The sequence below is a fragment of the Procambarus clarkii genome, chromosome 18 (genome assembly GCF_040958095.1).
Source record: "Procambarus clarkii isolate CNS0578487 chromosome 18, FALCON_Pclarkii_2.0, whole genome shotgun sequence".
Taxonomy (NCBI): domain Eukaryota; kingdom Metazoa; phylum Arthropoda; class Malacostraca; order Decapoda; family Cambaridae; genus Procambarus; species Procambarus clarkii.
Window position 1 is genome coordinate 18445889 of NC_091167.1, and position 27052 is coordinate 18472940.

At 44.1% G+C, this 27052-nt stretch overlaps 1 protein-coding gene and 1 long non-coding RNA gene across 8 annotated transcripts in view; one reads left to right on the forward strand and one right to left on the reverse strand.

Moving 5' to 3' along the window:
* The first annotated feature begins 2455 nt into the window (after window positions 1–2455).
* LOC138365814 (uncharacterized) lies at window positions 2456–8279 on the forward strand. The gene is made up of 2 exons (XR_011229028.1): window positions 2456–2637; window positions 2672–8279. It is a non-coding gene; the product is annotated as an uncharacterized lncRNA (long non-coding RNA).
* Window positions 8280–10749: 2470 nt separating this feature from the next.
* mahj (LisH and WD40 domain-containing protein mahjong) overlaps window positions 10750–27052 on the reverse strand; it is a 55685-nt gene continuing 39382 nt past the window's right edge. For 4 of the 7 annotated variants that reach the window (XM_045736995.2, XM_045736989.2, XM_069326312.1 and 1 more), the window contains exons 23-27: window positions 23096–23363; window positions 20212–20372; window positions 15456–15552; window positions 11776–12037; window positions 10939–11128 (exon numbers count right to left, since the gene is read on the reverse strand). In XM_045736995.2, the coding sequence (XP_045592951.1) occupies window positions 11080–11128; window positions 11776–12037; window positions 15456–15552; window positions 20212–20372; window positions 23096–23363 (837 nt within the window). In that variant the 3' untranslated portion in view covers window positions 10939–11079. The other 3 variants (XM_045736993.2, XM_045736990.2, XM_045736992.2) reach the window with 3 other exon arrangements.

The window sequence follows — 27052 nt, forward strand, 5'->3', positions numbered from 1 at the left end:
AGCCTCATGGCGCGCAGTTTGAAACAAACCCAAAGTAAATCGGATAAAAATTGAATTTTATACAAATATTTTAAAAGAGGACATAACTTTATGTCCACCTAGCGGGAGCGGGTAGGCGAAACAGGACGCAGGGAGGAGTCCTCATCCTCAGAAAGTGTTAATTAATCATTGTCTGACCAAATTTGAACGAGGTGTATTATAACTTAATGGAAGACAGTGGCTAGGCATGGCTAGGCGGCCTTCTGTTTGATTATGGCTAAGTTAGGCTGGCTTCTGTTTATGGCTCTGCTTGGCTAGGTTATGCTGGCTTCTGTTTGATTATGGCTAAGTTAGGCTGGCTTCTGTTTATGGCTCTGCTAGGCTAGGTTGTGTTTGATTATGGCTAGGCTAGGTTATGCTGGCTTGTGTTTGATTATGGCTAGGCTAGGTTATGCTGACTTCTGTTTGATTATGGCTAGGCTAGGTTATGCTGGCTTCTGTTTGAGTAGCGTTAAGCTAGCCTAGCTTCCGTTTGATTATGGCTAGGCTGGTTTCTGTTTGATTATGGCTGGGCTGGGTCTGGCTGTTTTCTGTTTGATTGTAGCTACGCTTGGCTAGGTTAGGATGGCTTCCGTTACATTATGGCTAGACCTGGCTAGACTAGGCTGGCTGTGAGGCTAGAGCTAGCATTGACTAGGCTAGGCTGACTGAGGGTAGAGCTAGTCTTGGCTAGGCTAGGCTGACTGTGAAGATAGAGCTAGTCTTGGCTAAGCTGACTGTGAGGGTAGAGCTAGTCTTGGCTAGGCTGACTGTGAGGGTAGAGCTAGTCTTGGCTAAGCTGACTGTGAGGATAGAGCTAGTCTTGGCTAGGTTGACAGTGAGGGTAGAGCTAGTCTTGGCTAGGCTGACTGTGAGGGTAGAGCTAGTCTTGGCTAGGCTGACAGTGAGGGTAGAGCTAGTCTTGGCTAGGCTGACTGTGAGGGTAGAGCTAGTCTTGGCTAGGCTGACTGTGAGGGTAGAGCTAGCCTTGGCTAGGCTGACTGAGTAGAGCTAGCCTTGATTAGGCTGACTGTGAGGGTAGAGCTAGCCTTGATTAGGCTGACTGTGAGGGTAGAGCTAGCCTTGGCTAGGCTAGGCTGAATGTGAGGGTAGAGCTAGGCTAGGCTGACTGTGTGGATAGAACTAGTCTTGACTAGGCTAGACTGACTGAGGATAGAACTAGTCTTGACTAGGCTAGACTGACTGTGAGGATAGAACTAGTCTTGACTAGGCTAGACTGTTAGGTTAGGTTTAAATTTACAATAACGTCTGCAGGCGATGGTACTTATCAACATTATTTTTGAGCTCCAGAACTGTTATCTAACTCTAGGCTTGGTACAGATATCTATATCTAGATATAGATAGCTAGAGTTTAGATATACGTATCAGTTTTTCGGCTTGGCGTTGGGCTGAAGGGCTGTCAACCCCCTGCGCCACGATGGAGGGAAGATGTACAGGTTTCGTCTGTAGTTTCAAACCGTTGTACGACAAAGAGTGCTGGGAAGACGGGACACCACGAGCGTAGCTCTCATCCTGTAACTACACTTAGGTAATTACACAAAGTGAGGACTATCAGGGCTGCGCTGCCGACCTCTGCTCTAATTGCCACTCTAAACCCACGAGATTCTAATACAAATAATCGCCAACAGAACGTAAACACCTAACCTGACTTGGGCCTAACTATACATACAACTTTAATGTATAAATATTAATTTATATACGAGAACAAACTTTTGTAAATGTACAATACGGAAATAATTGAGTAACGAGCCTCGCCTGAGGACGGGTCACTAACTTGCTGGGAGCTGTGTAGTTTGTGAGTGAGTTGGTTAGTGTCCGCCGGCGGCTGCGGGTGTGCGTGCGTGCAGGGGGGGGGGGGTGTATCGACCGTCCGTATGGTATCGTGTTGTGGCGGTAAGGCACTTCTACCTATCTTTTGTGTGGTCAAGCAGGCTGTTGGCACGTCCTCGCAGGAAGGTGAGTATTGTGGGTACACCCCGTCCTTAACCTGTTCTCCTGCCAGGCTCGTTCAAGCGGCGGCCAACACTTCCTCCTGCTCCTCCAGTCCCATTCACCACTTTTAACGTATTTTGTTTTTAAAAATAAGATTGTTATATATACATTTATTATGTATTGAACTGCAGTGTATAGTTAGGTGTAGGTTAGGTGTTTACGTTCTGTTGGCTATGATTTATCCCGTCCTCACACTAGGCTGGTTAAAGCAGCGGCCGTCCGCCCCAGACACATTCATCAATGTTAACATATTGTGTATTCAAAATTGGTTTGTTCTTGTATATAAATTTAATATTATTATACATAAACATCTATATATAGTTAGGCTTCTAACATTATATATATATATATATATATATATATATATATATATATATATATATATATATATATATATATATATATATATATATATAATGTGTGTGTGTGTGTCCTTTGTATAGAATATATATAGACACTATATATATAGTCATCCGGTAGTTGACCTGTACTGTGTCCTCTGGTAGTTGACCTGGGTCAGGAGTCATCAGGTAGTTACTTAACCACTTACGAAACCTATAGGTCTTTTTCCTCAATCACGAGCCTGGACATACTTCACAATCCAAGGTTATTATATAGGCCACATACTTCACAATCCAAGTTTATTATATAGGCCAAGGCCTAGACGGTAGAGCGACGGTCTCGCTTCATGCAGGTCGGCGTTCAATCCCCGACCGTCCACCAAGTGGTTGGGCACCATTCCTTCCCACCGTCCCATCCCAAATCCTTATCCTGACCCCTTCACAGTGTTATATAGCCATAATGCCTTGGTGCTATTCGTCCCCTGTAGGCGTGGTTAACATGTGGGATGTCTTGTTTAGTTTCAAATGTAGATATGATAGAGCCCAGTAGGCTCAGGAACCTGTACACCAGTTGATTGACAGTTGAGAGGCGGGACCAAAGAGCCAGAGCTCAACCCCCGCAAGCACAACTAGGTGAGTACTGATAGGTAAGCAAAAGGGAGGTGGCACAATTAGGTAAGTTCACACACAACCTACCAATTCGTGCCCCTTTTTGCGAGTAGGCAAATAGCGGGAGTGTTTGTTGACACAGCCAGGGTCAACACCGGCCACCTGGGCGCTGGAGGCACCTCCCTTCATTCACAAATCCGCGCCAACAGGAGGGTGTCATTCACTAAACAAGGCTTTGTTTACACAATTTGTCCAGGGTGGCGCCTCGCTCTACACGTGGCGCTTATGGCAGTTTGACAAAGTAGTACCCTCAACTGCTCCTCCTCCTGCTGCTGTTCCTGCTGCTACTGTTCATATTGATGTTGCTGTTCCTGCTGATGATACCACTCTTGTTCCTGCTATTGTTGTGGCAATAGTATTCCTGGTGCTGTTAAGGCTGCTACTTTTGCTGGAAGAGGTGTTTTCTGCTGCTGCTGCTGTTACTGCTGAACATGATATGGATGTATACAAGTGACAGTAACACATTCGTTACCATGGAGCGTTACACTGTAACCGGCCGTGTAACTATGCCCAAACACATGTCAACATTACCATATCTCAGGGTACAGTTCTGTTCTCTATAAACGCAGTGCGGTCCAAAATGATCCCCTAGAGGCAACTCAGTGACGTCATAGTGATGTTGACAGAGCAGCCATGACGTAGATTGACTACTTTTGGGGGTTACTTTTTGAACCCTACTCTTCACTGAGCAAGTAATAACATTGGACAAAGAGTCACTGGAGACAAGTCTAACATAGAGAGGTGTCTGCGCCATTATCCTGGAGCTGTTGTACAAGATGGAGCAGCAGGCTGGGGGAACTGGGGAGAACACTGGACTGGGTCAGGGAGTCCCTGAAGGACAGGAAGCAAAGAGTCACAGTGAGAGAGGAGGCATCAAGCTGGAGGAGTGTAGCAAGTGGGGTCCCACAAGGATCCGTCCTGGGACCACTGCTGTTCCTAGTTTATGTGAACGACCTGCCCGAGGGAGTGAGCTCTCACATGTTAATGTTTGCTGATGATACAAAGCTGATGAGGAAGGTAAAAACAGAGGAGGACTGCAGGACGTTAGAGGAGGACCTAGACCAACTCCAGGAGTGGTCAGATGGTTGGTGGACTTGTGCTCCAGCACGTGTAAGGTTATGAAGATGGGGAAGGTAGAGAGGAGACCAGAAGACAGCTACACCACACCACGAAGGCAGCTACACGAATGTGTGTGAGAGAGAGAAGGATCTGGGAGAGGACACAGTCCCAACACTCACACCGGAGACTCACACAAACACGATAACATCAGCGGCATATGGGACGCTGGTAAATATAAGAACTTCCTCATAAACCTACATCAGGACTCCTTCAAGGCGATCTATACAACGCTTGTTAGACCAACACTGGAATATGCAGCACCGGTATGGGATCCGCACCTTGTGAAGCAGCAAAATTGAAAACTAACGAAGGTTTGCAACAAGACTGGTGCCGGAGCTAAGAAGGTTAAGCTACGAGGATAGGCCAATGGAACTAAATCTCGCTACACTAAAGGATAGAAGGAACAGAGGGGGACATGATCACAACATACAAGATACTGAGGGGAATAGATAAGGTGGACAAGGATGGCCTCTTCCAGTTGAATGAAAATAGTACAAGATGTCACAGGTGGAAGCTGGAAACGCAAATGAACCGAAAACATGTAAGGAAATACTCGGTGCATTCCACAGGAAGTGGAATGCTGCCTCCACCCACATCTTCAAGGCCAGATTCGACGCTGAACTTCAAAATAGTTCAATTATAAGGCAACAGGAACACGAGGCTAGTAGGCGGGGGCATAAAGAGCTATAGATCCCGTAGACACTGATAGGTAAACACCACCACCACCCCCACCACCACCACCACCCCCACCACCACCCCAAGGCAGCCATATTAGGGTGGCAGAGCCCGGGCTATGGCCATATATCACACTCAAGAGGTGTACATGTGGCCTTATAGTGAAGTGGCTGGAGGCACAGCAAGCCAGGAGAGGAACGGAACCAATAGTGAACAAGTGAACATCCTACATCATCCAGGTAGAAGTATATAGGCTAGGGGGATATGTTAAGGGAAGGGGCTAGGAGTGAAGTGGAGGATAGGGGCAATATGTTGGGAGAGGGAGTGTGAGCTACAGAATGAGATTCTTTAGTGTTTACTAAATAAATAAATAGTGAATTTTTGCCCTAAAGGACGAGTTTATTGGGCAGCGCCACTCATCCTGTGAGTGGACACCGCCATAGTGACAGTATTGGGCAGCGCCACTCATCCTGTGAATGGACACACCGCCGTAGTGACAGTATTGGGCAGCGCCACTCATCCTGTGAGTGGACACACCGCCATAGTGACAGTATTAGGCAGCGCCACTCATCCTGTGAGTGGACACACCGCCATAGTGACAGTATTGGGCAGCGTCACTCATCCTGTGAGTGGACACACCGCCATAGTGACAGTATTAGATATAGTGACTATTCTATACTGTATATACTATAGTCACTATTGGTGACACACAACAGTGTCACCAATAGTGACTATCACCGCCCTTGTGACTGTCCAGCAACATGTAATCCACCCATCTTCCTATATTGTCTCGTCTAGATCACTACCATTATATTAGGCTGTATCTCTGTCTCTCACTCTCTCTCGTTTTCTATGTTTCTTCCCTCTGATATTCTCTCTCCCTCACACACACACACACACACACACACACACACACACACACACACACACACACACCCTTCACTAATGGGATGGAACCCCATTCTTAAAGGTATTGCAATATTCCTTGTCGGATGTGCCACGTCAGGTTTTAAACTGGCCTGTATTTCTTCTCTTGGGAATGCAAAATGCGACGGGAAATGGTTTGGTGAGGTTAGGCAGCTTTGGGACGAAAGGCTTGTAGAAAGTTGATTGTGATAAGGTTGTAAAGTACCGTGGAAAGTTGATACGAGAGCTGGGGTTGTGTGTGTGGGGGTTGTAACCGGTTTGCTGTAGATTGTGGCATATGGTTGTGGGTGGTTGAAATATGGTTGTGACTCAACTGTGGGAGTTTGTGACGGGTTGTGGGTGGATATGGCAGGGTTTTGACAACTCTGGGATGTGACAGGAGTGAGGGGCCTGACACAGGATTCTGGGAGGCGCTGCAACAGACTTGTAGGAAGTGATGATCTGAATGTTGTGACAAGTAATAATACCATCATGAGTGTCTGAATGCTGAAGGAGGTTGTGGAAGGGTTTACGAGGTCGTGACAAAACTGTGGCAAACTTTGAGGTTCGTGAGTATCCAGATCATAGAGACTGAAGTAATTGTTTACGTTCTGGAGAGCGGGAGGCAGCATGGCGCCAACACCTGCTGCAGGTCACACTCTCTCCTGGAGATAAAATAATGCATGTAATACTTTATTCCTCACCCCCAATGTTATCCCATTTGGTTAAAACCAGATTTACAAAAGCTGTGTTATTATTGGTGTGTACGTTGTAGGGGGACTGATTGTGTAGTATTCACCTATTTGTGTTTGCGGGGGTTGAGCTTTGCTCTTTCGGCCCGCCTCTCAACTGTCAATCAACTGTTTACTAACTACTTTTGTTTTGTTTTTTTCCACGCCACACACACCCCAGGAAGCAGCCCGTGACAGCTGACTAACTTCCAGGTACCTATTTACTGCTAGGTAACAAGGGTATTTAGGGTGAAAGAAACTTTGCCCATTTGTTTCTGCCTCGTGCGGGAATTGAACCCGCACCACAGAACTACGAGTCCTGCGCGCTATCCACCAGGCTACGAGGCCCCCCTAGTAGTCCCCCCGGCTCTGTGGTGACTGGCTTCCGGTTCATCTTTTTACAGTAGAATACCCAAATGAGTCTCGGGAATATTGTGACACATTTTCTCATGTCAGAGTAATAGACAAATTACATGAACCAAGAAGTAATATGGTGGACTCTGTTGGGAGGCGGGACCTAGGAGTTGAAACTCGAGTCTCGGTTGAACCACACTACCACACTGAAATAAAAATATCCTCTAAGGGATGTGAGCATAACATACAAGATACTAAGGTTAAGCATCGAGGAACAAATATTAGTGAGGGATATTAGAAGGAAACACATGAACCGAGAGACAAAGTTGCAACGCGTTATACGATAAAGAGTACTGGGAAGACGGGATACCACCAGCGTAGTTCTCATCCTGTAACTACAACTGGGTAATTACGAAAGCAGCAGTGTGTGCGTGACAAGTATATTCTAGCGGTTATGTATGTTTCCTTCATGAAAAGTTAGATAGTGCTAGAACACTGGGAAGCGAATTCTAGGAGGCGGCACTCAAAAGCCACATCTCGCTTCTCGTAGGTACAGATAAGCAAGCATCGATAGGTAAGAACACACATTTACTAGGCCTATAACTAACTGGTGAACTAAAGTACAAAGGTCATGCTCTAAATTACATTTCGCAAATGGCAAATGTCCATCCGTAATGATGTGAGCCTCGTCCTCCACACAGACCGTGCTGCAGACAAGTTGTCTCTTTTCTTGACGATTACTTATTCATCGTCTTTACGTCAAGCATGTGAGGAGTTGTGTGGTCGTAGTTAGCAGAAAATTGAGCAATAATTAAGAGAGACGATAGGAAAGGTAGAAAGGGAGGCGGACACAGGCTCTGGAGAAGCCGCCACCTGAGTATTACCACACCGGATATTCTCCCCAAGAGGGAGGGAGGAAGAGGTCATCTTACCATCGTTCATCCCGTAATGTTACTGTGCAACGTCACTATCATAGTTTGCGGCCTCCTCATGTTTGGCCCAGAATGTATGTCAGGAATTTAACCATCGTTGCTATAAATTATGATATATCAGAGATGCATTGGGTACCATCTCGATGCCTCCAAATTCCCAACGAGTTTGGGCAGACCCTAGTTTACATAACTTTTGAATATATTGCAGTGTGTGGGTTAAGCCAAGTGTCTGGGTGATCCAGGATGTTGGTTTGATCCTAACATCTGCTCAAAAGAATTTTCTCTTAAAATAATAACTTAAAGGTCTTTGTACACCACTTCCCTTCTACACAGGTACAGACAAGCCACCTGTCAGTGCTGGCAGAAATTATCAATATAAGACTGCTATTTGGCAAGACAACATTGTTTATGTCCTAAAAATAATGGCTGGCACTGTGCAATGTCATGAATAGATCCTTTTAAATTAAATCAGATGTGTTTGGTGTCTTGATATTTGACTGCAAATAAAGTTTTAAATTTTATTTTGAATTCTAAATAAGTATCCTTGCAACTAAAAACATGTCTCCAGTGCATACACAAGAGATGTGAACCATAATATAGTTAAGAGGAATGAATATGCAGGAATTCAAAGCAGTGGAGCAGTACGAGAACAACATGGCATCCAAGGACCAGCGTGAACTACTACATTGTAGTAGTCTACGATGGTTTATAGTAGTTAGTGTAAACAACTACATTGTAGTAGTTTAGGATGGTCTTTGTCACATTAGGAGGAAGAAATTGGTAAATGACCATTCTATACAAGATGCAGTGGCCACACACACAATAAGGAAGTGTCTGAAGTACTAGACATAACCTTCCAGCAGATTTTCAAGCTGAAACGAAACTGGGTATAAAGTAATATCTATAGAATGTAGGTGTAGACTGCAAGTATAAAGAAATATTTACATATGGTCATTGTAGGCTTTGCTATGTCAGGTTGGGCACCACTAAGTCTACGTCAGTGGTCTGGACACCACTGGATACAAGTCTTTGGCTAGATAGGCCTATGAGATTCCTGTCCTAACATGCTATACCATTGAAGTTTTCATGCAGATATATAAAAATTCACAAAACTCTTTCCTATATCAAACCTCTAGGAAAATGATTACTGCATGTATGGCATGAATATTTTTTATAACATCATAATACATAATACAGTATATACAGATAATAACATTTTCAAATGAGCTTTACTCTTCACAGGAATAAAAACAGTGGCAAAACTGTTTCAAGTCTGTGGCAGCTGCCCCCTTGTTTTGTTTATTGTTTTCTGTACAAGAAATCTACAACCAGAATGCAGTATCCTTATCTTCCATTTCTCTATCAAATCCTGCATGTTTTGAAATACAGTACAGTATATCTAATTATAGAAAAAATTACACAAAATACATGGCATTTGAAATCATAAAGCAAAATTTCTAAATTCCTACAGTATTTGTCCTACAGCCCTGTCACAGGTACATTTTAAGAATCCTCACTTGTGTATCATGTGAACGATAACTAATATGGAATCATTCAAAGCACACTTGCCTCTCAAGAACTTTGACCACACCAGCCAAACACTGCCGCAGTCCTGTCCCCAGCGACCGCAGTCCTGTCCCCAGCAACCACAGTCCTGTCCCCAGTGGCCGCAGTCCTGTCTCCAGTGGCCGCAGTCCTGTCTCCAGTGGCCGCAGTCCTGTCCCCAGTGACCGCAGTCCTGCCCCCAGTGACCACAGTCCTGTCCCCAGTGACCACAGTCCTGCCCCCAGTGACCACAGTCCTGCCCCCAGTGACCACAGTCCTGCCCCCAGTGACCACAGTCCTGTCCCCAGCAGCCACAGTCCTGTCCCCAGTGGCCACAGTCCTGTCCCCAGAGGCCACAGTCCTGTCCCCAGAGGCCACAGTCCTGTCCCCAGAGGCCACAGTCCTGTCCCCAGAGGCCACAGTCCTGTCCCCAGAGGCCACAGTCCTGTCCCCAGAGGCCACAGTCCTGTCCCTAGCGGCCACAGTCCTGTTCCCAGTAGCCACAGTTCTGTCCCAGCGGCCACAGTTCTGTCCCAGTGGCCACAGTTCTGTCCCCAGCGGCCACAGACCTGTCCCAGCGGTCACAGACCTGTCCCCCTGTGGCCACAGTCCTGTCCCCAGTGACCACAGTCCTGTCCGCAGTAGCCACAGACCTGTCCCCAGCAGCCACAGACCTGTCCCCAGCAGCCACAGTTCTGTCCCCAGCGACCACAGACCTGTCCCCAGCGACCACAGACCTGGACTCTTGGATATTGTGTCCACTGGGACTGTCCTCTCCTTACTTTGTCAGGTGTCACCAGAAAACTTAACAATTTTAAAAACTGTTCAGTTACCCTTCTAAATATTAGTGTTAAAAAAAGATGTGGAAGCCTGACCTCATTTATTGGCTGATACTTATTTTTCATTGCAACATGACCCTGTGTATATTCATGAGTCTGCAATTGATCTGCAACAGTGAAACGCAGAAAAAAATAATAAAAAAGAAAAAGAAAAAATAATAAATAAATAATTTTGAGCCATCATTAACTGGATTCATTTACTGAGGTGTTAAGTAGCCTGTATCACAAGATGCATGTGGTTATATCAGGCAGGTGTTGATTTTCCCCTCCGATATGCCTTAGTCTTGCCGTATATACCACTAGTCATTCTACCTGCCTCACCTTCAAAGCCAGCCTCATTTTCCATCCCAATGATCATCTTGAGCACGACCTCCATCAGGAACTTCTTCAGCATATGTTTAAAGGACACGGGTTATCATCTCCATACAATGACGTCTTCAGCAGACTTCTCCACTGCTCATGTGATCCACAGGAAATACCACAGTGTTTACACTTCTTTTACCTTAAGCTTCCTATAAGGAATCTTCTACCTCACAACTAAATATGCTCAATAACTATCACTACAGAATTTAAAATGTTGCAATAAGGAGGATAAGTAATGAGATGGTAGTAGTTTACCAACTTTTTGTTAAAACATTATTATTTTTATGGAAGAACATTTGCTTTGTATTTTGGTACTCAGGGGTAATGTTTTTCTGCCGATTGTTAAATGCTTCTTGAACGTTGACCCCCGTCCTTAATATATGTGAAGGCTCTATACATCATGTTAGTTGGGCCTTGTAACATACATCAACAAGCTCAAGAACGAGTCATTCCTCAGTTTTATGAACCCGTTTCCTCTGCTATAAAAAAAAAGAGGTTGCCTGAGGCAGGAGACCCAAAATGGCAGAGAGCAGTTATGTCGCTAACACTGCCACAAAAGAGGCCTAAGGTTGACTTAGTCAACACTAACTCCCACAGCTTTCAAGATAGGATTTATTGGGCTTCTGGAATTAAAGACAAGACTTTCTTACATTTTCATTGTTAAAATATTTATAATTTAATTGAATATATTACATTCTCAGTATAGAGGACATTAAGATTTTGGTCACCCTCCCCCCCATCACTTCCCTTCCCACATTAAAATACCTTCATTACAAAAGTTACCTTCAAAATAACAAAAAAATCATCATTTTTCTATTTTAAACTGTACCATATATTAGGAGAAGTTTTAATAATGTGGATGAATTTATTGGTTATATTCAAATACTGTACAGTATATAATTATTTGGTTTGCACATCTTAATTAGACTGAAAAGAACAAAAATGTAAAAAAAAATTATTCTTGAACTCAAAGTATATAATGACTGACAGTTTCTTAAGTTCATTTCTATTTGCTTTCAAAGCATCTAAAGTAAGTTCACATAGCAGTTCTAGCTTGGTCATAACAGCACTTGTTCAACACATGTAAATTATCACAGCGTGCAGAACATTACAGCATCACCCTATGCCTCTTGGGTGTCCAAGACGTGACAATAGCCGAATCACTCGTGAAAGACTGTACCAGCAGCATCCAAAACCCGTGTATGGGCCGCAGATTGTAGAGGAAATGAAACAACTAGTAAGGAGTTCCGAATCTCTTAGGAATACTCACTCTGAGGGCTCGTAGTCCTCATCTTCAGCATCTTCCTCTTCTTCGTCATTTTCTTGCAGCCATGCACTCAATGATGCATTGGATGGATCCGCAGGATTCCCATCTCCATTCAGTTCAAAGTATACTGCATCAGATGAGTTGGAATCTTCACTCTCATTTTCACCTTCAAAAAAAATACTAAGCTGGGAAGTAATACTAGAGTTACCATCTTCTTCATCATTCTCATTGTCATCCTCATCATCATCTCCTTCCTGGCTGCCTTCTGAAAAAGATTATACTGTTAAATTTACAAGAACTGATAAGAACTTAAACTTGCAGTATCATTACCCTATTACAGACAGTCATGGAATACGGAGGTATCAACCTTGAGAGTAAATAAATGTTACCAGTACTGAGATGACCAATTAACTCAAAACTGCTTGCCAAGCCAGGCTCCACCCACGGCACTGCCCACATGCCGGGCTCCACCCACGGCACTGCCTGCACACCGGGCTCCACCCAGGACACTGCCCACACACCGGGCTCCACCCAGGACACTGCCCACACACTGGGCTCCACCCAGGACACTGCCCACACACCGGGCTCCACCCAGGACACTGCCCACACACCGGGCTCCACCCAGGACACTGCCCACACGTCGGGCTCCACCCAGGACACTGCCCACATGCCGGGCTCCACCCACGGCACTGCCTGCACACCGGGCTCCACCCAGGACACTGCCCACACACCGGGCTCCACCCAGGACACTGCCCACACACTGGGCTCCACCCAGGACACTGCCCACACACCGGGCTCCACCCAGGACACTGCCCACACACCGGGCTCCACCCAGGACACTGCCCACACGTCGGGCTCCACCCAGGACACTGCCCACACACCGGGCTCCACCCAGGACACTGCCCACACACCGGGCTCCACCCAGGACACTGCCCACACGCCGGGCTCCACCCAGGACACTGCCCACACGTCAGGCTCCACCCAGGACACTGCCCACACACCGGGCTCCACCCAGGACACTGCCCACACACCGGGCTCCACCCAGGACACTGCCCACACGTCGGGCTCCACCCAGGACACTGCCCACACACCGGGCTCCACCCAGGACACTGCCCACACACTGGGCTCCACCCAGGACACTGCCCACACACCGGGCTCCACCCAGGACACTGCCCACACACCGGGCTCCACCCAGGACACTGCCCACACACTGGGCTCCACCCAGGACACTGCCCACACACCGGGCTCCACCCAGGACACTGCCCACACACCGGGCTCCACCCAGGACACTGCCCACACACCGGGCTCCACCCAGGACACTGCCCACACACCGGGCTCCACCCAGGACACTGCCCACACACCGGGCTCCACCCAGGACACTGCCCACACACCGGGCTCCACCCAGGACACTGCCCACACACCGGGCTCCACCCAGGACACTGCCCACACACCGGGCTCCACCCAGGACACTGCCCACGTGCGAAGCACCAAGATCTTCAACTCCACTGCAACAAGTAACTTTTCAAGTGGTCTTGCACGAAGGACAGGGGCAGGTAGATGGTTGAGAACAGAGCTCACACCATTCAAGGGATACCATTCACCATGACTAATAGGGGCAATAGTGTAGAGAATGGAGCTCACTCTCACAATTCAGGGGATATCATTTCCTATGTCTTTCTGCAAGCTATCACCAGGAATATCTGGCCTTAGATTAGACAGTGGAATGTAAAGAACTCTCAAAACCAACAACAAAAGTTTCTCTCACAGTGGGAACACTACATTAAAAGTCTAAACTGCTAAATATAATTACCCGACTACACAATTTCTGCAAATAAATTTTAAAAGATGAACTCTGTGCGTTCACTACCTTTACTCAAACACCTGACACTGTTTAATAATAACCCAAGCTAATACTACTGTACTAGAAATTCAAGGTTCAATGAGATTTAATATTTAACCCTTAGACCATGCAATACATATATAGATGATTTGAGAAACAAAAACAGAACCGCGCAATACATTAATAACTGCTTTAGTGTCTAGCGCCTTAATTTAAACGCCCCGCGTGGGATAGGAGCAGCTATAGTGCAGCTACGACTGATGGTTGACAGACGCCACCTAGAAAAAAAATCGTGGTCAACATTCCTGGGTGTGAGAGCTTCAGTACTGAGCGAGCCACCAAGGCTGACGCACGCAGCATGAGCTCACAGCATCGCTGTTCAGCTTGTGACAACAGCATCGCCTAAAAAGTCAAAATATTTATGTTTATGCTATTATTTAGCAATGATAGTATTACAGAAGACCCCCGACTGTGATAAAACTTACCAGGATTCTGATAATAGCAGGATTGTGGTGATATTTAGCACTGTGCTCCATGGTGGGAAGAGTAATGCTGAGGGAGGGAGGGTGGTGGTGTCTTCTGCTGACTGTGTGTGGCCACCTTTTATTGACTGCACTCACCATACCAGCTTAGTGGTTCGCTATGGTGAACACAAATGTAGATACTTATATATAATGTGTGTGTAGAGTGTAATAACAGCAATAGGAGTATGTTGGGGGTCGCCATTTTGGTGAGGGAGGTGCCTCGTCTGCATGACATGTCTTTTTGTTTACTGGTGGCCATTATGATCTTTGGGAACCATACCAGCTTATTTGTACTGGTATGGTGAATAAAACATGTAGATACTTACATATAATGTGTGTATATAGTGTAATAACACCACAAACAGTATTGTTGGAGGAGAAATATTAGTGCGTCTGGCCTTGAGGGCGGCCGCCACCAGCTGACTGTGTGAGTAGCTACGTCTTTGTGCCTTTACTCACCATACAAGCTTAGATGTACAGTTATGGTGAACAAAACATGTAAATACGTATATATAACGTCTGTGTTTAGTGAATAAATGCAAAAGCAGTATTGTGGGAGGTGAATGAGGGTGAGTGAGGTGGTGTTGAGGGAGGGAGTGGCAGTGAGTGGCTGGCTAGTGTGTGGCGGTCACTCCTCGTTGCTTTTTGACTCAAAATACCAACTTAGTGGTTCGTTATAGTGAACAAAACATGCAGATACTTATATATAACCTGTGCATATAGTGTAATAACAGCAAAACTATTTGTTTATTGTTTTATGAACATAATAATTGAATCACTAATATGTACACCATAATTTTGAGCACAGCGATGGTTCACACATTTTATAAATATATCACAATACACACTATTGAATAATATTACTGAAAAAAAAAAATCAATCAGACATTGAAATAATTAGGTAATAATATTTTTGTGGCAACTGATGCCTGACAGCTAGAGCGGAGTAGACCTCATCTAGCGACTGCTCTGTCAATGCCCCTTTTTTTGCCATATTTCCCTACCCTATTGAGGCTAAAATATTCCACCTACGATTTTTTTGTTATTTTTTCCATGATCAGGGAACCACAAATGAGTACTTTTATAAGACGAAAGAATTTTTTGGATTTTTTTTTTTTTTTGTTGCACCTGTGGGTATTGAAGCCATTATGACCCTCAGCGGCCCAAGAGTTAAGTGCATTACTTAGTATCAGTATACTTTAAGATCTTCAACTCCACTGTCGAGGATGGAAACTATAAGATCCTTGAACGAAGGGCAAGGTAATCGCAAATTATAGGAAGCCCCAAAGCCAGTATGACTTTAAAGTGGATTGGCTCACCATCATTATCATCTTGGGAGTTCTGCTCAGGATCATCATCGCTATCGGAATCATCCTCTTCATTGCCGAGGTCGTCGTCATCATCCTCATCATCAGGCTGCGGGTAACAAACAAGTACTTTAGGGTCAATATACTATATATAAAAGCACCATACTACAGCAGACACTCTTGTAGACTATAATGCGACTGAGAAAACTTTTGACTTAATTGGTAAAAGAAAATTTGATTAGTTTGATTACTAGATCTTGTGCATACTTCAAAGCAATACTATTTTCCCATGACACTACAAGAGATATAACTGAAAAATCCAGCATTGATTGTAATGTTACGTCTCTTTCTGGATGAGCCCTGGTGGCTCCCTCGAGCTACCTTGCCAATATGGCTCCATACTAATGGAAAGTTGTGTTTGACTACTAGTAACCAGAGCCAACCTGGCAACCACCCCCTCACAGAGGTACAAAGAGCAAGTCACAAATTTGCTACCACTCTAGGTAAGTATTCAGAAAGTCAATGAAGCTTTACACACAACGGGTAGGATAACAAAGACCTAAGCCTCAAAATCCCCAAACAACTCTGCAAACATTTCACACAGAACAAGAGAAATGTTCAAAATAAGCATGAAACTCATAAGGTAGTACTGAATGCCACCACTAGGTGGCCCGGCTTCCACACACAGCTATCTTCCTTCCTCGGTTTTGGAACTGAAGAGTCCACCGATGAACTGACTAATCTGGTAGGGAGGGAGGAGTCAGGGAGCCACTGGGACTCATCCAGAAAGAGGCTTTTCTTTACACTCAACATTGGGTTTCTGAGAGAACCCAAGTGGCTCCTTGAAGCTAACTAACCACAGATAACAAAACTGGGACTTACCAGGGAAGAGGAGAGGCAGTATGCACCAGTACAAAGAAGACAATCCAGACTGGGGAAACATGGCCCAATTCAACATGTGACTGACTGCAACCAGGGAACATTAACCAAATACCAGGCCACCAGAACCCTGTTACAATGCCAAAACCCCCAAGCTCAAGTATCAGCCCAGGACATGTCGGAAAAGACTGTGGTCAATGCAGTATACTTGCCAACATCATGGGTCCAAGGGTAGACTAAATGCCAACTACAGGTGTTGACTGCAGAGCAACCTGGAAAATATGAGCCTTGGAACAGGGAACGAACGAAACAGCATCAACAAACAAGGCGTCCAACGAAGCAGACCCGGTGACTCACAAGTAGTGGTGAAGAGTTGCCACTAGATACAAGTGATATACCAACCAAGCAGCAATAATCCACAACTCTCTTTCGAAAGCTAGCCAACACATTCCTCACTAGAAAATAAGAAGGTTGTAAACAAACCACCCACCAGGCACTGAGGAACAAAACCCCTGCCTCCAGAGCCTGAAGCTCTCCAACCCTACAGCTGGAGGCAAGAACCAACAAAAACACCAGCTTTAATATCGCAGATAGATATCGCAAGCCAAAGCGGAATTGTAAAACGAGGCAAGGAGAGGAAGACCAACATCTGGGCAAGAGACCAGATGTTGGTCTTCCAGAGACCAGGTCATGTGGAGCATAAGCTAGCTGGAGATGAAAAAGTGCACAAGTAACTTGTGGAGTGTTGTCGAGGAAGTGATGAAGCCAAATGCAAGCAACAGCAGCTCTGCCACCTGAGTGATAAAAGGCAACAAGATGACAGAAATAGCCTAAGCTACTCTATCCTTTTGAGATGTATCTTCTTGTCTTAATAAACTTGAATGAGTAAAAAGCAATGGTATTAGACGTAAGATGCAGATCTAGAAACAACCAAGACAAAAATGACAGGACAGTCTTGACCAAAACTGAAGGAAGATGACGAAGAGACAGAGTGGGAAAAGGAATGATAGACAATCTCATACTGCTACTGCCAAGAAAGACACAGGTGGTACACCAATAAATCAATTACCCACTCCCCATATAAATGGCGACATATGTCAAAAACTCTAGGCATATAGAACAAAAGCCAAATGAGCAAGGTACATCGATGGGCTGATCTGCTGAAAGACGTAGAGCTGCGGAAAAACGCCTGAATTTGGACACCGGAAACAAGGCTGACCACTGATCCTGGGCAGTCTGATGAACTGGAACACTGCCCACATCCCTGGGAAGTGTGGGAGCAAAAAGGTGGCCTCCGAGTGGAGTGTAAGAAGCGCCGTTCAAGAATATCTGAAAGACAGAATACACCTGCCAACCAAGCATGCAGGTCCAACAGCATCTGCTTGATGGGATTCTGGGGGCTCTACTCCCAAAGCCTAGCCCGAGGCCAGGCTTTACTTGTAAGAGCTTGGTCCAACAGGCTGATGCTTGGAGCGGTGTGCAGGCCCACACATCCACCACAGCCTGGTTGGTCCAGCACTTTTTGAAGAAAACTATCTAGTTTTCTCTTGAAGATGTCCATGGTTATTCCGGCAAGCCCTGTGAAGTCCCTAAGAAAATGAGGGGGATGTCAGCCAGCCAGGATAGATCTGGAACTTCAAATCACAGCCAATGAGCACAGAGACAGACCTGTACTAAAAAAAAAAAAAAAAGAGGCCAGATCCATGAATGAAGAGAAGTCTGAATTCCACAGAAGGTACCAAAACAAATGTGAACAAGTCCCTGAAGGGGGTATCTTGGGAAGATGGAAACCATCAGAAATACGTTGATTCTGAGGCACCGAATGTGACCCGAAACTGAACCCGAGGGCGAGCAGCTCAACGATCATGCTCATGCATGGAAGGAGTATATGAAAAGTTATCCCCCTGAAGAAAAGACCCTCTGGAGAGGGAACAAAAGTCCAAGAAGGATTGAAGGGCAGTCCTTGGGGAACCCCCTCAGCCCCAGAAGCCTGCCACAAAAGCTCTGGGGTGGAACCATAGTCCTTGCCCAACACCTGGGACAGAAAGGTGTCCTCCAAAGTAGAAGGCTCAGAGTGGTGCCTCTTCTATCAATATGGATATGGTTATCCCCTAATAAGGCAGAGGTACACCCCGAGCTAAACCCTGCCGTGACCATGAAACTCTTGGACCCTTTGCAGTCAGAAGCAAGGAAGGGAATATGAGAAGCAGAGCAAATCACATCTGCAGGGAAAGGAATAGGAGATGCAGACTTAGTCCTCGTAGAGATCAACATCTACAATTATGGGTCCCTAAACACTGTAGGGGCCATCTCCAGGGCATCCAACCTATCACATTGCTAATAATGCCTAACCCTATCAAACCTGGCTCTTGAAGCAGTAGCTGCCCGAAAAGCTTCTACAGTTGACGCTAAATCGATGTGAAGACCCAGAGGGAAAGAACTGCACAGGACTCAGGGTTGTAAGTATCACCGACATAACATGCAGCATGGCGGAGGCAGAAAGAATGACCATCGCCTGGTAGCAAAAATGATCTGATCAAAGCACCCTTCAAACTCGTACATTGTGAGTGTGGGCCCGACTGGCTGAACCAACCATGCCCAATCATGAGTGTGGGCCCTAGGGGATTACCCTGGCACTGAGGCCACTCACCAGAAGACAGATGCCAAGTGCAGTCGAAACAATCAGGCTTCATCTGGCATCTGTGGCATGTCATATAAACCAATATGTAAGCCCCTTTATGCCTCGGCACAACAACACAATGCCCCCAGTCAAGGGACCAAACAGCAGACTCAAAGACTCGTTAACTATGATCGCTAATAGCCCCAAGCAAGGCTCTCCATCTCAGCAGCCTGGCCTTTCAGGGGCACACGACCGAACACACCAAAGAAGATATCTAGGTCAATGCAGTGCTAGCAGGCACCCAGGGAAGGAACCCAAAGTTCATGCAGTCTGGAGCACATCAAAGCCAAGCCCACACAATAAGCTAAATACATAGCTTGTTATGTAGGCTTGGAAAGTTTGATAGGCACATAAAGCAAAAACTCAAATATAAAATGGTACAAAAGCAAATGGCCCCCATTTGAAGAAGTTCAAATGAAGTTCAAGGATGGCAGACACTTATATTGAAGCAGAGGGCTTGCCACATCTGAATGACCCAGAACATTACTGTCCAGTTGGACATCAGTAAATGAACAAGAAAGATGGCTTCGAATGGAAACCGGGCTGCCTGGTGGTGGCATTGAGTACCACAAGTTTCACACTAGTATTGAATGTTTTTCTTGTTTTGTGTGAATCTTTTGTGGAGTTGTTTGGCAATTTTGAGACTTGGGACTTTGTTATCCCTCCTGTTGCCTGGAAAGCTTCACTAACTTTTTGGAGGCTTTCCCAGTATAGTGGCAAATTGTCACTATATTCCTGCTCTCTTCATCTTTGTGGGGGACACTAGGTTTCCACTTTTGACTCTGGCCAAAGAAAACTATCACGGCAAATGTTATCTTGAGGTTATCTTGAGATGATTTCGGGGCTTAGCGTCCCCACGGCCCGGTCCTCGACCAGGCCTCCTTTTTGTTACACGCCCCCAGGAAGCAGCCCATAACAGCTGTCTAACTCCCAGGTACCTATTTACTGCTAGGTGAACAGATCTTTTTTGGGTGAAAAAAAAACTCTGCCCATTTGTTTCTGCCTCCACCGGGGATCGAACCCGGAACCTCAGGACTACGAATTCGAAGCACTGTCCACTCAGCTGTCAGGCCCCCTAATGAGATGCAATCCATTTACAAAGACCAATCTTAGGAAGATACCTTCAGGGAGCCACCGAGGGCTACTCCTGAAAAAACTACACGACTCATTATTAACTATGTAGCCACCAAATATGTTCACGATACCCACCAGCTCATCGTCATCTTGCCGGGTCATGCCAACCTCATACACTCTCACAACAGCATCATCTGTCAAATCATCTGTACCATTCTCTGTCTCGACCAATGCTATTTGTGTGTCGTTTCTGTTGATGGCCAATGAGCTTACCACCCGCCGAACATCAACTGTGGCTGTGGAAGATAAAATAATAATATAATACAAATGCTCACATTGAAGCCTTTTCATTTGTTATAATAAAATTTAAGGAATAAATCTGCAAAGGAAACTATCAATGTAAGGCAGGAAACTATCAATGTAAGGCAGCAATATCCAATCCTACTCAATATATCAGTCTAGAGGAAACACCGACAAGACATTCATTCATTTACGTTACCTAGAGTTCCCCTTGCATGGCATGGAAAGGCAACAACACAGAAAGGTACTGGGTACGACAGTAAATCGGAACTCTGTTATGTTGTACCTCGGAAAAGTTTGACAGAAGAACAGTGAAAGAAGGCACTGTACATGAATAATTAATTAAACGGAGCAACAGGTCAAGAATTGGAATTATGTAAAACAAGATGGAATAGAAGTAAAATGTATCAGTTAATCTTTAATTCTCAACCAGGCAAGTGAACATTGTAATTTTGAAGTATGAAGATGAACACAGAAATATAACCATGTTCATCATTGTTTGGTTCAAAACTAAAAACCATTCATTATACAGTGGTACCTCAGTTTACGAATTTAATCTGTTCCCAGAGACGGTTCGTAACCCAAAACGAATTTTCCCATAAGAATTAATGTAAATTGAATTAATCCGTTCCACACTCTCAAAAATATTACCTTCTTATCTTGAGGTTATCTTGAGTTCAAAATACATTTTATACATAATACCCACAAATATTTTGTACTATGGTATGTACAAGCTATAGCTTACCTTTATGGATGACACTTGTTGGCGTATGGAAAACGATGAGGAGGGGGGCGGGAGGGAGGAGGAGGAGGAGAGGTATTAGTGTATGGAAGAGGAGTCCCCTTCCATTACAACATCAGGCAGTGATGACTTCTCTGGGGTACACACACTCTCTCCTATGTTTTGCAGGCATACCACTAGGACCTGGTTGTGGCTCATTGCTTGTTTCTCTCATTAAGAACCATTCCATAGACTTCTTTCCCCCTAAATGTTAACACTTGTCTGTAGCAAGACATCACATTGTCATTATAAAGGTCAGTGCAACGGCCTGCTACAGCTTTATCTTGGGGAGTTTTTTTTTCAACAAAATTTTGCAGTTTTTCCCATACTTCACACATTTTCTTAACAAGGAAAGGACATCATCTACTACCTCTACTTACAACTATTTTCTTAGGTTGAACCTTACCACTGACTTTCTTGGGACCCATGGCGTGATATAATAATAATTACTTTTATGTTCAAAAAACAAAAAAGCACAAAAACAATTAAATTCTTTACAAAGAATTTAAGCGCGATCATCACTAAGCGGGCGATCTGGTAAACTGAAGCCAGGTCGCCCGTGCCACCAGGAACCACCTGCTCTGTCAACCCATACGTGTATCAACTAAGTCACAAGTCGAGGCAAAGGTCGTAACCAGATCCGAATTGTGCAACGAAATTGGGGTCATAACCCGAAAAATTCGTAAGTAGGGGCATTTGTAAGTCGAGCTTCCACTGTAATTGTAAAGTGTGCCAAATTTTTTTTTCCAATTGGAGTTTGGCTACAGAGAAAGATACAGGTCATAAACTTTTTAAACATACACAAATATTTGAAGCAGTGATTGAATATTAATATGCATCCTCACTGAACACTTTGATATTTTCTTCTCCTACCACCCCTATTCTTTTGATATATATATATTTATTTATTTATTTATTTATTTATATATTTATTTATTTATAAACACTCCCTAACTGAATTCTTTTCCTAGTTAGAGGCAAATGGAACACTGTGGACTAATACACTACAAAAATCACAAGAAGCGCAATTTTACCTTAAATATCACAGGCAAGCCTGATGTTCAGCCTGGCCTCCTGGAGGTAGATGTTGACCCTACTGATGCCCACTCTACAATGACTGTTTTCCTCTCCTCTTCACCGAGAGGTTGACCCATGCCTACTGACTGCCCCCACCAGTAAACAAGAGGCTTACAAAATTCACTCATGTACTGGTCACTGAAGGTGAGCGAGTTCTTATTAAAACTGATGGCACGTATAGAGATACTTGAGCAGGGTTGATTAATAATTACAGTACTGAATCATACTTGAATTTCTCTGATTTACGTGACTTAAAATACAAATGCTAGGTACTTATTTTTCTTTGACTGGGATGAGTCAGGCATCTCTATCCTGACAAATTAGTTCTCATCCAAGGTGACTCATCTACACTTGGCAGAATATGATTAGTTGACTCTTTACTCTACACCATAGCCTGTGCTACTTGGAACTCTTTGTTCCAGGTAGCAAATCTTAAACAACAACAACTTTACTCTAAATGATGTTAAATTACCATAAGTACTTAAGAAAGAATGATTATTACTACAATTAGTGTTATTATTGAATTCTTTTACATTGATGAAGTAACAGAAAAGGGAGATGCAGCCATTTTGTCTATACCCTCCCCCCGCTAATCCCTTAATCCTTGAGGAGTAACCTTCTCTGGAACCCAGGACAAAAGAACCATTTTCCTGCAAGCTTTTCATAGAAAGTATATCCCACACTTTAGTAAAGGCTATAGCCTTCTAAAACAGTCTAGACTGTTACATGGCTTACACAGTCAACAGAAGCTTCCTTAAGATAAAAACAAATTTCAATGGTCTATACTGGAAGTGGTCAACATGATAATGCATCAAAATCCCAAAACATAAAAAAGAAATCATATATGGAGTAATATATTACCTATACTGGAGTAATCTGCTGCATCTACAGTCTTGAACGAAGTCTCAAAGGCATTCTCTTGAAACTCGTCAAGCTGATCGCCCACCGTGATGCCAAAAATAACGTCATTGGTATGGTTGAAGACAATATCACAGAGATTGAGCACTGGCACTGTTCTTAATAGGTGAAATGTTCTTAGATCCCAAATCTCTGACGAGCTAATGATTTCTAGGCCATTGCGATGGAAGACACCATTCAATATTGGGTTAATCTTGTCAAACTTGTGGATCTGTCAAAACAGTCAAATGTTTAGGTTACTTTAAATCATACAAGCACTAAAATAATTACCGATGACAAATAAAATTAATGAAATTAATAATAAATTTATTGTCATATAATACAAAAACAAATCACCTAAAAAAATATAAGTAAACCTCATTAACATTGATCTGATTAAAATACAGTACTGTACATAAAAATTATATAATATTGTACATAAAATCCAATTTTGGTACATATTGTACCAAAATCCACAGGAGTCGTGATGAGGGTTTGAACCTATGCACAGGGTGTTCCCAGGCACACACTCTGGACAACTAGGCTACGACATGGTCAAAAGGATTCCAACCAGGGGTACTACTGCACCCTCTAGGACTCCCGAGGCTTCCACTGAAGCCGAACCAGAGTTTCACACAATCCCCCTCATGCACTCTGGCTCTGTCATCTAGGAATGTTCTACCTCTGGTGCTCCTCTTTCAATACACAGTAATCCACTACAGTGGTACCTCAGATTACGAATTTAATCCGTTATCAGAGACGGTTCGTAAGCCAAAAATTCATAAACCGAAGCGAATTTCCCATAAGAAATAAATGTAAATTGAATTAACCCTTGTGTTGCTAAGGGCTAATTAGCCTTTATCACCCACAGGTGCATACCAAATAAAGAAAAAAGAAAAAAATTCTTCCTAACCAGTTGTGTTCCCTGACCACAAGAAAAAAAAAAAAAATTCTTACTAATGACGTAATTGTGCCGACAATATGAGCGATGACGTGACAGCCTGCATGTTCGATCATGCAAAGTGCGTCCCATAGGCGTCGCACGTGATCTTCAAGCAGCCAGAGTTGCCACAAATTTATTTTCGCGGCATTATTTACAGTGTCTAGGCATATTTTATCACTAATATTATTCACAAATTGTGTTGCATATAATGTTACATCATGGCCAATGGCAATAAATATGGCATACATCGAGTATACACATGCACACACAAATGTTTTCCATTACGCAAATATAATATGTATTCACGTTGTTCATTATTATATTTACACACATGCACGCACTATTTACAGGTTTTTGCACAATTATTGCGCATTTAAAAGTATTGGAGAGAGTGGTAGTCGTTGAAGCAGTTGACAGCACACAAAGGGACTGCACACGCTTCACACCATGTTTGCACAAGTTTAAATTTCTGATCTCTCCTTTTTGTTGTTTTACAAACTAAGCGATCACGTTGGCCTATTGCACGCTTTCCAGCTGGTGGCAAATGTTTTAGTCTGTGTGCGTGAAAGGGCTCCATGTGAGGGAGCCTGGGTGTAGCAGCATGCTGCAACACTGGGTTCATGATGGGTCTTTGTATGCCAGGAACATCTTTGCCAAACTTTGCTAATAACTGTGTCCCAAGTGTAAAAGCAAACGAATGAAAACTTGGTTTACATCCAGTTTTTACCAAATACATATTGTAGCAGTTCAGCATGCTCATGTCAACAAGATGAAAAACACTTTTTTCGTCCACTTCAATGTTTTCCGCACACACTCGACAGTGCCCACCATCATGTCAGATTTATCAACCAAACACATGTTGATATTATAGTCAAGAACACAATCTGGCTTATATACTTGGTTCACCTTGCCACTGTTCACCATTGTACCATCATGAACGGTTGTCAGCAAATTCACTTCTCTCTTGTCTTTCCACTTTAATGAGAGTATTTGATCACATTTTCTTAGCTTGCAGTCAACAACTTCAAGTTTATTGTCAAACACTGGCATTTCCCTTCTTCTTGGCTTTACTGTGCCAACCAATGCAGTTCTATTTTCAATCAAAAACCTAGCAAGCAAGGGACTTGTATAGTAGTTATCCGTGTACAAAATGTGGCCCTTGTTCATCCATGGTGCCATCAGTGACTTCACCACTCTACCTGAGAAACCATGTTGGTCGTTACCGGGAATGTCTACATCGCTAGCAGAATACACAATCATGTGTAACATGTAACCTGTTTCACAGTCACAAAGAACAAAGAATTTCAATCCAAATCTGTTGCGTTTGGAGGGAATATACTGCTTGAAGGCAACACGTCCTTTGAAAAGCACAAGGGATTCGTCATCACCAGCTTCTGTGCCAGTACGTAGAATCTCTGAACTTTCCAATCACTTCATTCATATAGTGCCTGACTCACCAAAGTCTATCATCCCCTGTCCGGTCTTCATTACTTGCAAAGTGTAGACAATTGAAGATCTGAAACCTGTCTCGGGACATATATTTCCCGAAGAAAGATGTTGGAATAGTCTAGTCTTTGCTCCAATAATCAGTGATAGCGTGTTTGATACAATGTTTCATCACATACAAATTGCTAAAAATACAAACATTTCACCTACAGTGGTGTTTTTCCAACACTACAATTGTGAATATTCTGTTACCTCTTTTCCAAAGAGATGAGCTCTTTTTTTCCAAAGAGATGAGCCACATGAAGGAAGTGTGGCACACCGTGGACCAGGAGCTGAAGCCAGTCTATGCAAAGTACGGCCTCTACGTGAACGTTAGGTGATATCACGTGAACATGAAGGTCTTGGTTACTCATGTGGTGCCATGCGGTGGCGCTTGGCTGGGCGAGACCCTGCTGACGCAACAAATTCTCGCCCGGTAACACCACTGGTATTAGCAACAGGTGCAGTAACACTATGCTCTGAATCCACTTCACTAAATCCAGAAAATGAGTCACCTTCCTCTGACTCATCGCCCAAAATATCCTCATACTTTAAATAAACACAAGAACTGTGTGGTCGTAGGTGAATTGGAGTAGACACTGGGCGAGGTGGCACGGGTGAGCGTGTAGGCCTCACCATGGGAGGAGGCTGTATCTCGTTTTCACTGTCTGTGCTACTATTATCGGTCAATTGTATGTAGTCCTTATCATTGTCAGAGTCATCAAAATCACTTTCCTCACCATCAGAAAATAATTCACTAGTTATTTGCTCTTGGGTAAGTGATTGCATGGTGAGTGCCCGGGAGGCGTTTGGCAGTGTGCTTGCTATGGTGACCGCTGGATAACTGGGGCTTCCCACGCGTTGGTAGCATGAACTGGATTTTTTTTTACAAAATGGTGGCTGTTTACTATAGCCCATGGGCAGCGTATGGGGGCCCCCCCCTACCCTGCTGGTCATTCAATTCTTGTGCAGTACTCCATCAAGTCATATGACGTGATGTGCAATTTATAGCAAGTTAATCAACACGTTATATGATGTGTTGCGCAGTTTAACCCTTAAACTGCGCATGGCGCATATATATGCCATGAGTAACATGTCTCACGGTGCTCATAGGGTGCCAGGCACGATTCAAATGGCCCGCGGCTACATTAACTTTAGGGGTTTACATTAGCTTCCTCAGGGCTCTTGTAAACAGACTCCATTTTTTTTTTTGAATCGTGGGCAATATTCTCCGGTGTGAGAGCCACAGTACTGTTGGAGCAACCAAGGTTGGCGCACGCAGCATGAGTGAACAGCATTGCTGTTCAGCTTGTGACTACAGCATCGCCTAAAAATGTCAAAATAAATATATAACTGCTGTTATTTAGCGATGACAATATTACAGATGACCCATGACTGTGATAAAAATGACCAGGATTGTGATAATAGCAAGATTGTTGTGATAATTAGCGCTGTGGGAGGAGTGATGCTGAGGGACGGAGGGAGATAGCATC